We start from the raw sequence: 14,552 nt of genomic DNA on the forward strand, positions 1-14,552 counted from the left end.
GGACCCGGGTCTCTATGGCGCTGTGTGGGGCGGCGACTCTACCCGCTGTGTCACCCAGTTCAGAACCTGAATTTCTAGCCTGTCCTGATCCATCTCCATAACATTCTTGAAACCGACACAGTTCCAGTTGCTGTCTCAGAATTGTTTTCCCACTGCCACTCCCTGCACTCACCTGGCTATACTAATGAAGATAAGGTCCAGTCCTGCCCTTCCTTATCTCCTTCCTGGACAACAAACACAAAAAAAAAATCCCACTCCCACTGAGCTTTGCATACAAATGCTATCTCAGCTACTATTGGCAAAGTTAAGAGCAAGGTTCAGGAAAGTCTCACCTTTATCTCACCTCTCTGATTTTGCAACATAGATGAATTTTTATCCCCTGCTCTCTGTTTGTAATCCTAATCTACCCACATATAAACTTGCACAAGGAACCTTCAAAGATATCCTCCCCTTAATGTGCTCCTCAACTAACATAGAAACATAGAAACATAGAAATTAGGTGCAGCAGTAGGCCATTCGCCCCTTCGAGCCTGCACCGCCATTCAATATGATCATGGCTGATCATCCAACTCAGTATCCCGTACCTGCCTTCTCTCCATACCCTCTGATCCCCTTAGCCAGAAGGGCCACATCTAACTCCCTCTTAAATATAGCCAATGAACTGTGGCCTCAACTACCCTCTGTGGCAGAGAGTTGGTCTCACCAAGACCCTGTACAACTGCAGTAGAACCTCCCTGCTCCTATACTCAAATCCTTTTGCTATGAATGCTAACATGCCGCTTAGTTCTGAGGAATCTGAGGAAGGACATTCTTGCCATAGAGGGAGTGCAGAGAAGGTTCACCAGACTGATTCCTGGGATGTCAGGACTGTCTTATGAAGAAAGACTGGATAGACTTGGTTTATACTCTCTAGAATTTAGGAGATTGAGAGGGGATCTTATAGAAACTTACAAAATTCTTAAGGGGTTGGACAGGCTAGATGCAGGAAGATTGTTCCCGATGTTAGGGAGGTCCAGGACAAGGGGTCACAGCTTAAGGATAAGGGGGAAATCCTTTAAAACCGAGATGAGAAGAACTTTTTTCACACAGAGAGTGGTGAATCTCTGGAACTCTCTGCCGCAGAGGGTAGTTGAGGCCACAGTTCATTGGCTATATTTAAGAGGGAGTTAGATGTGGCCCTTCTGGCTAAGGGGATCAGGGGGTATGGAGAGAAGGCAGGTACGGGATACTGAGTTGGATGATCAGCCATGACCATATTGAATGGCGGTGCAGGCTCGAAGGGCCGAATGGCCTACTCCTGCACCTAATTTCTATGTTTCTATGTTTCTATGTTTACCTTCGTTTCCATCCATTAATTTTAGATTAGTTTAGAGACGTGGTTTCGAAACATCAGGCCACTGAGTACACACCGACCATCGATCACCCATTCACACTATTTCTATGTTATCTTACTTTCTGAGCCGTCTGTAGAGTTTACAGAGGGGCAATGTACATAGAAATGTAGTAACATGGAAAATAGGTGCAGGAGTAGGCCATTCGGCCCTTCAATATGATCACGGCTGATCATCCAAAATCAGTATCTCGTTCCGGCTTTCTCCCCATATCCCTTAACTCACTCAGCCCTAAGAGCTAAATCTAATTTGCCTGTGAATTATGTATCCACATTGCATAAAGATGAGTGACAGGTAGGATGTAATAATGTCTTTTGAATGAGGGTGCGTGAATGAACCTGTAGACCTGCATTTCCACCCCTACACCCCCCCTTTTATTGGGGGGTAACAGCAATTTGGCAACAGCTCCATCCAGGACCGGCAGAAATCGCAGAGAACTGTGGACATTTGCAGCCCAGACCATCACACAAACCAACCTCCCTTCCTTCCATCGCCTCCATCTACACCTCACGCTGCCTCAGCAAGGCCAGCAGCATCATCAAGGACCAGTCCCACTCCCTCTTCTCCCCTCTCCCCATCGGGCAAGAGGTACAGAAGTGTGAAAACAAACGCACACACACACCTCCACTTTCTTCCAGAGCTGTTATCAGGCAACCGAACCATACCACCACAACCAGAGAGGAGTTCTGAACAACTGCACTGCCCTCCATAATGTTTGGAACAAAGACCCATCATTTATTTATTTGCCTCGGTACTACACACTTTAAGATTTGTAATAGAGAGAAAAAATCGCATGTGGTTCAAGTGCTCATTGTCAGATTTTATTAAGAAGGGTCTGAAGCAGAGTTTTGACCCGAAACGTTGCCTATTTCCTTCGCTCCATAGATGCTGCCGCACCCGCTGAGTTTCTCCAGCATTTTTGTCTACCTCAAATTTTTTTAAAGGCCATTTTTATCCATTTTGGTTTCACCGTGTAGAAATCTTCCCCATCCCAATTACGCTTGGAGATTCGAGCAGGGAAGGTATCGAGTTGTCGGTCCTGCCCGTCTTTCAATCTTGTCTCTGTGGTAGTAACAAGGTCATGTTTCCGCCTGCTCATCACCTCCCTTGGTTTAGCGGCCATGCTGATCAAACTCCTTGTGCTGGTAGGACCGCTGGTTGCTGTCTCTTCCAGCACCGACTAGTCAGCTGAGACTTTATACTCAGCTCCACCTTGCAGCTTAAGCCCACACCTCTGTCGACTTGAAGGATGCGACGTTCCCCACAGAACGTGCAGTCACGGTTGCTCAGCGGCAGAGTTGCCGCCTCACAGCGCCAGAGACCCGGGATTCCATCCTGACTACGGGCGCTGTCTGTACGGTCTGTACGTGACCTGCGTGGGTTTTCTCCGAGATCTTCGGTTTCCTCCCACACTCCAAAGACGTGCGTGCAGGTTTGTAGGTTAATTGGCTGGGCGTAAAGTGTAAAAATTGTCCCTAGTGGGTGTAGGATAGTGTTAGTGTGCGGGGATCGCTGGTCGGCACGGACCCAGTGGGGCCGAAGGGCCTGTTTCCGCGCTGTATCTCTAAAAGCCGAAAACTTACTCCATGCCAAATCCTCCGCTTGTTAAGTTTTGGACTGAATCGAGTCACAAATTTCCCCCTTAACTCCATGGTTAATTTCACCACGGTATTGATCAGTCTGAACTTGCCAACGGATGGAACAGGCTTGAAGGGCTGAATGGCCTCCTCTTCCCGAGTTTGGGGCAGTTCAGTGGCTTTGCCAACTCCTTTATGGAGAGAGTTTGTGATGTATTTCTAATAAACCACTTCAAGGAAAAGGTGGTCACCTTTTCTTCTCTGTGTTTTAGGATATAACATCAGTGCACTGGTGACGATCGCCACCAAAACCTTCCTGCGCTACGACAAGCTGAGAGAGCTGATATCGAGCATTAGGAGGTTTTATCCCACCGTCACCATTGTAATCGCGGATGATGGCAGCAACCCGCAAAAGATTGAAGGCCCGTTTGTTGAGCAATACTTCATGCCTTTTGGGAAGGTACATGTGTGGTTTCTCTATACTAAATGAAGCAAAAACCAAACAGGGCAGTCGCTGTCTGGGTGTGTACCACATTTGGGCATGCGGGAACAGAGGCAGTTCGTGAGTCACTTCAGAAACCTAGACAATAGGTGCAGGAGTAGAGGCCATTCGGCCCTTCGAGCCTGCACCATTCGCCATTCAATATGATCATGGCTGATCATCCAACTCAGTATCCTGTACCTGCCTTCTCTCCATACCCCCTGATCCCTTTAGCCACAAGGGCCACATCTAACTCCCTCTTAAATATAGCCAATGAACTGTGTGGCCTCAACTACCTTCTGTGGCAGAGAATTCCACAGATTCACCACTCTCTGTGTGTGAAAAAAAATGTTTTTCTCATCTCGGTCCTAAAAGATTTCCCCCTTATCCTTAAACTGTGTGACCTCTTGTTCTGGACTTCCCCCAACATCGGGAACAATCTTCCTGCATCTAGCCTGTCCAACCCCTTAAGAATTTTGTAAGTTTCTGTAAGATCCCCCCTCAATCTTCTAAATTCTAGCGAGTACAAGCCGAGTCTATCCAGTCTTTCTTCATATGAAAGTCCTGCCATCCCAGGAATCAGTCTGGTGAACCTTCTCTGTACTCCCTCTATGGCAAGAATGTCTTTCCTCAGATTAGGAGACCAAAACGAAGGAGCTGTCGTTGAAGGAGGCGATCGGAGAATATCAGGAGGAGGTAGACGCAGAAAGCTGGGGTCACTCAGAGGGTCGGGCAGCATCTCTGGAGAGAAGGCATGGGTGACATTTCGGGTCGAGACCCTTCTTCAGTCTCTGTAAGAAGGAACTGCAGATGCTGGTTTCGACTGAAGATAGTCTTGACCCGAAACGTCAGGTTTGTTCAGTTTCGAGATACAGCGCAGAAACAAGCCCTTCGGCCCACCGAGTCCGTGCCGACCCGCGATCCCCGCACACTAACACTATCCTACACTATCGAGGGACAAATTACAGCATTTTGTGTGTGTCTTGTTTGATCTTAATCATGCCAAATGCCTCGGGACAATATGCTGTGTGAAGTTGTCCAATTTAAATACATTTCCTTTGTTAATCTTTACAGTTAGCATTGGCAAATCATGAAATGGTTAATCTCTGAACGCTCATCTATCAGGGTTTTAGTTGCGTTGACTCAGGGCTCCAGGGTCTTCTTGTTCTGCTTTCAGTGGTTGATAGATGACTAGAACAGTGGCATAGGGCTCTGGTGAGACCACATCTGGAGTATTGTGTACAGTTTTGGTCTCCTAATTTGAGGAAGGATATCCTTGTGATTGAGGCAGTGCAGCGTAGGTTCACGAGATTGATCCCTGGGAAGGCGGGACTGTCATATGAGGAAAGATTGAAAAGACTAGGCTTGTATTCACTGGAGTTCAGAAGGATGAGAGGGAGAATCGTATAGAAACATATCAAATGATAAAAAGGACTGAACAGGCTAGATGCAGGAAAAATGTTCCCAATGTTGGGCGAGTCCAGAACCAGGGGCCACACACAGTCTTAAGAATAAAGGGGAGGTCATTTAAGACTGAGGTGAGAAAAAAACTTTTTCACCCAGAGAGTTGTGAATTTGTGGAATTCCCTGCCACAGAGGGCAGTGGAGGCCAAGTCACTGGATGGATTTAAGAGAGAGTTAGATAGAGCTCTAGGTGATAGCGGAGTCAAGGGATATGGGGAGAAGGCAGGCACGGGTCATTGATTGTAGATGATCACAATGAATGGCGGTGCTGGCTCGAAGGGCCGAATGGCCTCCTCCTGCACCTGTTTTCTATGTTTCTATGTAGGTCAAAGTGTATCATGGATGTTTTCTAGATTGGGTGCGAGACGAGAGTATGTCCACCGTTTTGATGTTTGCTTTCTGCAGGGTTGGTTCGCTGGACGCAACCTTGCCATTTCCCAAGTCACCACCAAGTATCTCCTCTGGGTTGACGACGATTTCATCTTCACTTCAAACACCAAGGTTGAAAAACTCGTGGACATTTTGGAGAAAACCACCCTGGACCTGGTAAGAACTCGAGGTTTAGTCCGCTTTCGCTTTTGTCAGCGGGAGTGTTTTGTGTGGGATCCAGCACGCACAACCCCAACTTCTGCTTTCGAAAAAAAGCACCAGTCAAGTGACATCAAGTAGCCCTTGCTTTCCACCTCTCTCCATCCCCTTCCCAGTCCTCCGACCAGTCTTACTGTCTCCGACTATATTTTATCTCTGTACCGCCCAGTCTGAAGAAGGGTCTCGACCCGAAACGTCACCCATTCCTTCTCTCTCAGATCCTGGTGAACTTCTACCGCTGCACCATCAAGAGCATCCTTACCAACTGCATCACAGTATGGTATGGCAACTGCTCTGTCTCCGACCGGAAGGCATTGCAGAGGGTGGTGAAAATTGCCCAACGCATCACCGGTTCCACGCTCCCCTCCATTGAGTCTGTCCAAAGCAAGCGCTGTCTGCGGAGGGCGCTCAGCATCGCCAAGGACTGCTCTCACCCCAACCATGGACTGTTTACCCTCCTACCATCCGGGAGGCGCTACAGGTCTCTCCGTTGCCGAACCAGCAGGTCGAGGAACAGCTTCTTTCCGGCGGCTGTCACTCTACTAAACAACGTACCTCGGTGACTGCCAATCACCACCCCCCCCCCGGACACTTATTATTTTTTTATTAAAATCGTTTGCTATGTCGCTCTTCAAGGGAGATGCTAAATGAATTTCGTTGTCTCTGTACTGTACACTGACAATGACAATTAAAATTGAATCTGATTCTGAATCTGAATCTGAATCTCCAGAGATGCTGCCTGTCCCGCTGAGTTACTCCAGCATTTTGTGTCTGTCTTCGGTTTAAACTGGCATCTGCAGTTCCTTCCTGCACACTTCCTACAGAGACCCAGTATCGATCTTGTGACATAGAAACATAGAAAATGTGTGCAGGAGTAGAATAAAGGCCATCGGGCCTTTTGGCAGCAGCAGCCCCTCGCCCGTGGCCCCGTCGCCAGCTGTCCGACCTTCGGACCTTCGCTTAGCGCCGACTCCCCCTCCTTCCCACGGCCGATCATCGGTTCATGAGTTGGACGGAGCGCCGGACTGTGCGGGCGAACTCCTCACAGCTGGTCCCGCCGGCTGGACTTTGTGTGCAGTCCAGCACCCGGGGCCAACTCATCATTCACCCAGCCACGGCCCAGTCGCTCAACGAATTGTGGTCGGGAATGTGTCTCCCGTATTTTGACGATGTAGTCCCTTATTTGGGGGCGGGAAAGTTGGCGACCCTAGCTGGGATTATCGGTGGAGCGGGCGGAGGGATGCGCGCTCGGGGGGGGGAGGTGGAGCAGCCGAGGGGGGATGCAGCCTGAATGCCGTCCCATTAAGTGATACTAATTTGGGGAAATGGGTGGAATAAAAGCTGGCAGTCAGGAAGTAAAGGGGAAATGCCATTGCCGGTGACGTGCACTGTGGAGGAACTCTACCCATTGTGCTGTGCTCTGTGGTGGCGGATTTACAAGGAAATAACTCCCCCTTGCTGATGCAAATCCTGTCGGGAAGCGACGCGTCTGATTGTCTGCCGGACATTTAAAGAGCAGGAAATTACCCGCTTTAGAGGGGAATATAAAATAGAATAGAATAGTTTCTTTATTGTCATTGTAACATGAACCATGTACAACGAAATTAAAAAATGTCAGCCAGTCAGTGCACCATTCAAACATTTCTAAAATATTTCTAACGATACATACAAGATCAAATATTAAAAGATAAACAACTAAAATAAATATCACGAAAATAGCACGCATAAACACCCAACCCTCCATCCTTCTGTCGATTTCACAGTGTACCACAGTCCCTTAGTATGTATCGCCCCTGCGTTCCTTGGTGGCTACATTTAGTGCTTTATATGTTTGACATTTGTGACCTCTCCACGCCTTGCATTTCTTCCCATCTTTGTCAAGTCAAGTCAAGAGAGTTTATTGTCATGTGTCCCAGATATAAGACAATTAAATTCTTGCTTTGCTTCAGCACAACAGAATATTGTAGTCATACATAGAAATTAGGTGCAGGAGTAGAGGCCATTCGGCCCTTCGAGCCTGCACTGCCATTCAATATGATCATGGCTGATCATCCAACTCAGTGTCCCGTACCTGCCTTCTCTCCATACCCTCTGATCCCCTTAGCCACAAGGGCCCCATCTAACTCCCTCTTAAATATAGCCAATGAACTGTGGCCTCGACTACCCTCTGCGGCAGAGAGTTCCAGAGATTCACCACTCTCTGTGTGAAAAAAGTTCTTCTCATCTCGGTTTTAAAGGATTTCCCCCTTATCCTTAAGCTGTGACCCCTTGTCCTGGACTTCCCCAACATCGGGAGCAATCTTCCTGCATTTAGCCTGTCCAACCCCTTAAGAATTTTGTAAGTTTCTATAAGATCCCCTCTCAATCTCCTAAATTCTAGAGAGTATAAACCAAGTCTATCCAGTCTTTCTTCATAAGACAGTCCTGACATCCCAGGAATCAGTCTGGTGAACCTTCTCTGCACTCCCTCTATGGCAATAATGTCCTTCCTCAGATTTGGAGAACAAAACTGTACGCAATACTCCAGGCGTGGTCTCACCAAGACCCTGTACAACTGCAGTAGAACCTCCCTGCTCCTATACTCAAATCCTTTTGCTATGAAAGCTAACATACCATTCGCTTTCTTCACTGCCTGCTGATACATACAGAACAGTTCAGTGCAATATACACATAAATAAGCAGATTAAAGTGCAATAGGCTGTTACAGTTCAGAGTCTGTTTGTTGCTGAGTTGAATAGCCTGATGGCTGTGGGGAAGGAGCTATTCCTGAACCTGGATGTAACAGATTTCAGGCTCCTGTACCTTCTGCCCGATGGTAGCGGAGAGATGAGTGTGTGGCCAGGATGGTGTGGGTCCTTGATGATGCTGCCAGCCTTTTTGAGGCAGCGACTGCGATAGATCCCCTCGATGGACGGGAGGTCAGAGCTGATGATGGACTGGGCAGTGGTCACAACTTTCTGCATTCTTTCCCGCTCCTGGGCGCTCAAGTTGCCGAACCAAGCCACGATGCAACCGGTCAGCATGCTCTCTACTGTGCACCTGTAGAAGTTCGAGAGAGAGTCCTCCTTGACAACCCGACTCTCCGTAATCTTCTCAGGAAGTAGAGGCGCTGATGAGCTTTCTTTACGATTGCAACAGTGTGCTGGGACCAGGAGAGATCTTCGGAAATGTGCACGCCCAGGAATTTGAAGTTCTTGACCCTTTCCACCATCGACCCGTTGATATAAACGTCATATCATCAAATTCTCAACTAGCCACAAATGTTTACTTGCTGAAAACAAGCTCAAAGAGTGAAAGGCCTGGATAGATGTGGAGAGGATGTTTCAACGAGTGGGAGAGTCCGGGACCAGAGGCCGTTGCCTCAGAATCAAAGGACGTACCTTTAGAAAGGAGGAGGGATTTCTTTAGCCAGAGGGTGGAGAATGTGTGGCATTCATTGCCACAGACGGCTGTGGAGGCCAAGTCAGTGGATATATTTAAGGCAGAGATAGACAGAGATAAGAATAAGCGGTAAGCCATTCAGAACGGAGACGAGGAAACACTTTTTCTCACAGAGAGTTGTGAGTCTGTGGAATTCTCTGCCTCAGAGGGCGGTGGAGGCCGGTTCTCTGGATGCTTTCAAGAGAGAGCTAGATAGGGCTCTTAAAGATAGCGGAGTCAGGGGATATGGGGAGAAGGCAGGAACGGGGTACTGATTGGGGATGATCAGCCATGATCACATTGAGTGGCGGTGCTGGCTCAAAGGGCCGAATGGCCTCTACTCCGGCACCTATTGTCTAGATTCTTGATTAGTACGGGTGTCGGGGGTTATGGGGAGAAGGCAGGAGAATGGGGTTGAGAGAGGAGAGATAGATCAGCCATGATTGAATGGCAGTGTAGACTCGATGGGCCGAATGGCCTAATTCTGCTCCTATAACTTATGAACATGAAAATGATTAAATATTTCAGGAAAGATCGATCAACGTATCCTTTGGCCTTGCCCATCCTGCCGTGTCATTGCATTTGCTGAAGTTTAAGGCTTCACGACTCACATTTGTCACGGTTAAATGAATGTGGCATAGAACAGTACAGCAGTGGAACAGGCCCTTCGACCCACAATGTCTGTGCTGAACACGATGCCAAGACCAACTCTTATCTGCCTGTACATGGTCCAGAGCCCTCCATATCCACGTGGCTATCCAAAAGTCCCTCAAATGCCACGATCATGTCTGCAGTCTCTAAACTCTTAATATTAATGGTCTTTGCCAGAGAACATTTTACTTATCTGAAGAACGTCACCCATTCCTTCTCTCCAGAGATGCTGCCTGTCCCGCTGAGTTACGCCAGCCTTTTGTGTCTATCTACCCCTAAGACCTATAATCTAACTGTCTCTTGAATACATGAGGAATTTCTTTAGCCAGAGGTGGCATCTCTGGAGAGAAGGAATGGGTGGCGTTCTGGTTGAGAAGCTTTTAAAAAAAAATGGCTATTGTTGTTAGTTTAGTTTGGAGATACAGCATGGAAAGAGGCCCTTTGGCCCACCGAGTCCGTGCCGACCAGCGATCCCCACACACTAACACTAACGTACACACACTAGGGGATAGTTTACAATCTTTACCGAAGCCAATTAATCTACAAACCTGCACGTCTATTGGAGTGTGGAAGATCTCGGAGAAAACCCACGCAGGTCACATGGAGAACGTGCAAACTCCGTACAGACAGCACCTGTGGTGACTGGCGCTGCGAGGCAGCAATTCTACCAGTGCCGCCCCATTGTACTTTCAGGCGGCTGAAGACTGCAACGACCAGGTTCAGGAATAGCTACTTCCCCACAGCCATCAGGCTATTAGAAACATAGAAACATAGAAACATAGAAATTAGGTGCAGGAGTAGGCCATTCGGCCCTTCGAGCCTGCACCGCCATTCAATATGATCATGGCTGATCATCCAACTCAGTATCCCGTACCTGCCTTCTCTCCATACCCCCTGATCCCCTTAGCCACAAGGGCCACATCTAACTCCCTCTTAAATATAGCCAATGAACTGGCCTCAACTACCCTCTGTGGCAGAGAGTTCCAGAAGCCAATTAATCCTATTAAACCTGGCTCGGACAAAGCTCTGAACATTAATAGTCCATTATCTGTTATTTGCACTTTATCAGTTTATTTATTCATGTGTGTATTTACGTACATAATGGTATATGGACACACTGATCTGTTTTGTAGTCAATGCCTACTATGTTCTGTTGTGCTGAAGCAAAGCAAGAATTTCATTGCCCTAGACAGGGACACATGATAATAAACTCACTTGAGTCTTGATTCTTGTACGACATGTATGAATGGGCTTCATTCCCACGCCGCAACTCTCCGCAACTCTCCGTGTTGCTCGTGTGCCCCCGTTGCAGGTCGGCGGGGCCGTGCGCGAGAAAACCGGCTTTGTCACCACCTTCCGGCACCAGATCAGCGTGGAGCGAGGCGGAGAGGATGGCGACTGCCTGCACACCCGCATGGGACACTACCACGTCCTGCAGGGGTTCCCCAACTGCGTGGTCACCGACGGCGTGGTCAACTTCTTCCTGGCCCGCACGGACAAAGTGCAACGGGTGGGCTTTGACCCCAGGCTGACCAGGGTGGCGCATTCAGGTGAGGTGGTGCTTGGCAAGGGGCAAAGTTCCTGTTTAATTCACGTGCCCTGTTTTTAAATTCTCGTCCCCGCGTGTAGGATATAGACATTAGACAATAGGTGCAGGAGTAGAGGCCAATCGGCCCTTCGAACCAGCACCGCCATTCAATGTGATCATGGCTGATCATCCCCAATCAGTACCCCGTTCCTGCCTTCTCCCCTGACTCCGCTATTTTTAAGAGCCCTATCTAACTCTCTCTTGAAAGCATCCAGAGAACCGGCCTCCACCGCCCTCTGCCTCACTGAGGCAGAGAATTCCACAGACTCACCACTCTCTGTGAGAAAAAGTGTTTCCTCGTCTCCGTTCTAAATGGCTTACCCCTTATTCTTAAACTGTGTGTGTGTGTGTGCCCCTGGTTCTGGACTCCCCCAACATCAGGAATATGTTTCCTGCCTCTAGCGTGTCCAAGCCCTTAACAATCTTATATGTTTCAATGAGATGCCCTCTCATCCTTCTAAACTCCAGAGTGTACAAGACCAGCCGCTCCATTCTCTCAGCATATGACAGTCCCGCCATCCCGGGAATTAACCTGGTGAACCTACGCTGGGCTCCCTCAATAGCGAGAATGTCCTTCCTCAAATTAATGGACCAAAACTGCACACAACTGCGGCAGCTCTACCCGCAGTGCCACTGTTCCGCCCTTCCCCGCACCCTTTTTTCAGCTTAATGCCGGCGCTGCCTCGTGGATCGCGCTAACGTTAGCGTGACGTTTTTTTTCCTGTTGACAGAGTTTTTCATCGACGGGCTGGGCATTCTCCACGTGGGGTCGTGCGACGATGTCACGGTGGACCACGCCAGCAAGATCAAACTTCCCTGGAGCAAGGCGGACGAGAACGAGAAGACGTACAAGGAGTTCCGATACCCCAAGTCATCGGAGGCGAACATCCAGCTGAAACACGGGCTTTTTTACTCGAAGAACAGGTTTAAGTGTATGGTAAAGAACTAGGAACATGCTGAACAAAGGGACAAAAAAAAAAAACTGTAATATCGTGCCCGATATCACGAGAGCTTCGGAACTCTTTTCGAATTGAGCAAAAGGATTAGGATTTGGGCCTGAGTGTTTTTTTTTTCATAACCATTGCCTCATGGTGAACATTAAAAACAAAACGAGCTGGGAACTTCGAAAGTGAAGGCTGCGATAGGTGGAATTCTGGAGCCGGGAAGCAAGAATTATTTTTCTTTTTTCAGGCGGATGAATTTCAAAGTATTCCTGTTGCGAGTCCATTTTTGGGCCTGAGCGAACGGTGGCCCTGAGCCAGCGGCCGCCATGTTCCACCGCGCCAACAACCCCCCTTGGTTGTCACGAATACGCCGCGTGAGAATCGACCCGGTTCTTCAGCGAGGATAAATTAAAAACCTCTCTCCCCTCACGCAATAGGCCCGAAGACAGTGGTTCGTTCGTCGTTCATTGGCATCTGGTTAAACGCTGATCCAGCTGCAGTTTGAGCCTGTTCCCAGTGTAAATCATTCATGTTTGGCCGTTTTTATGATCGAGGCCTTTTTTTAATAAGTCCTTAATAAGTGACTCAAATGGAGGCAGATTCCAGTTTCTGCCCAACTAGGACTCGCCCAGTGTAAACATGGATCTGAAAAAAGACTTAGATTGTTGCAATGGCTGCATGGTTCGAACGGGCCAAACTTTGATCACAGACGGTATATTGCATGTCTCCCCCCCCCCCCCCCCCCCCCCCCCCCCCCTCCTCCTTCCCCCCCTCCCCCACGGTGAGATTTCCCAAGGGGACGTTAGGCCTCGACTCGAATCGTGGTCACAGAGTTAAGTTTGAAGGACCGTTTTGAACGCTGGAGAGAATTTTGAACAAAGGGGAGAGAATCCCAGAACTTTGCACTTCTGTAGTTTAAGATGGGGGCATCTGGAATGGTGTGACGAATGATTTAACAGTTGTGCCTATTTATTTTTGGAACATGGAGTGACCTTGCGCGGAATGCTGAGCTGGTCTATTTGAGTAAGGCTGGGCTTAATATGGTTAGCTTGTGCTAGCGAGATTAGCTATTTGCTCCCGTGAGGGCTCAAATAAACTGAGGTGTGAGATGATACTGTAGGGCCGAGGGCGAGGAGTTCTTTCCTCTTGTGGGGGTACCTCTCTCTGTACAAGGGAGTGCGATGTTAATATTGAAGATGGTGTTCAGGGGTGAAATCAGCGTGCAACTTCACCCAGGGAATCCCCGAACTGTGAACTCAGGCAGTTCACACGGCTGAGAGCGGCAGACTTGTAGCAGGTGAGGTTGTCGGGGGAATAAGTGGAGTCACGAGGAACAGCAAACGCTGGAATCTACAGCAAAACACAAAGTGCTGGAGGAACTCAGCGGGTCAGGCAGCATCTGTGGAGGGACTGGACAGAGGACGTTTTGGGTCGGGGGATAAATACAATAGAATAGAGGTGTACAGCATGGAAACAGGCCTTTTGTTTAGGGCCAAAACCCTTCTTCAGACTGATGTAGGGTGGGGGGGGGGAGAAGTGAAAGAGGAGGAGCCCGAGAGCTGAGAAGGGGAGGAGACAGCAAGGGCTATCGGAAATTGGAGAATTCCGTGTTTATGCCGCTAGGGTGCAGACTGCCCAAGCGGAATATATGAGGTGCTGCTCCTCCAATTTCCAGTGGTGCTCACTCTGGCCATGGAGGAGACCCAGGACAGAGAGGTCGGATTTGGAATGGGAGGAGGGAGTTGAAGTGCTGAGCCACCGGGAGGTCAGGTGGGTTAATGCGGACCAGGACTCAATGGGCTGAAGGGCCTATTTCCCTGCTGTCTGACTATAGACTGGAACTTGATGGTCTCAGTGGGCTGAAGGGCCTGATTCCCAAGCTTGGCTCAAAGCATCAGAGTTGGGAGCTGCACGAGGAAGCCTCTTATAATTAATGCTGCAACACATCGGACCATATGATGATAGAGCTGGCTGCTCTGAGCCTGCCCGGCAACGGGCCGGAGACGGGACGGGGAGGCCTGTTTCCCCGAACGACCCTCGAATCAAAGGCTAGTCCAGTATTAGTAGAAATGCCATCCCCAATCAAGAGGATTCTCGGAGTGGGGCGTTACACCTGGAGACCACACCTGGAGTATTGCCTACAGTTTTGGTCTCCAAATCTGAGGAAAGACATTCTTGCCATAGAGGGAGTACAGAGAAGGTTCACCAGACTGATGATGTCAGGATTGTCTTATGAAGAAAGACTGGATAGACTCGGCTTGTACTCTCTAGAATTTACGAGATTGAGGGGGGATCTTATAGAAACTTACAAAATTCTTAAGGGGTTGGACAGGCTAGATGCAGGAAGATTGTTCCCGATGTTGGGGAAGTGCAGGACAAGGGGTCACAGCTTAAGGATAAGGGGGAAATTCTTTAAAACCGAGATGAGAAGAACTTTTTTCACACAGA

At 48.7% G+C, this 14,552-nt stretch overlaps 1 protein-coding gene across 2 annotated transcripts in view; it reads left to right on the plus strand.

Moving 5' to 3' along the window:
- b4galnt1b (beta-1,4-N-acetyl-galactosaminyl transferase 1b) overlaps positions 1-13,223 on the plus strand; it is a 36,655-nt gene extending 23,432 nt beyond the window's left edge. For both annotated transcript variants that reach the window (XM_055664496.1, XM_055664497.1), the window contains 4 exons: positions 3,241-3,428; positions 5,319-5,459; positions 10,885-11,122; positions 11,892-13,223. In XM_055664496.1, the coding sequence (XP_055520471.1) occupies positions 3,241-3,428; positions 5,319-5,459; positions 10,885-11,122; positions 11,892-12,109 (785 nt within the window). In that variant the 3' untranslated portion in view covers positions 12,110-13,223. The remainder of the gene's footprint in view (positions 1-3,240; positions 3,429-5,318; positions 5,460-10,884; positions 11,123-11,891) is intronic.
- Positions 13,224-14,552: the final 1,329 nt, after the last annotated feature.

Source organism: Leucoraja erinacea, chromosome 40 (genome assembly GCF_028641065.1).
Source record: "Leucoraja erinacea ecotype New England chromosome 40, Leri_hhj_1, whole genome shotgun sequence".
NCBI lineage: Eukaryota > Metazoa > Chordata > Chondrichthyes > Rajiformes > Rajidae > Leucoraja > Leucoraja erinaceus.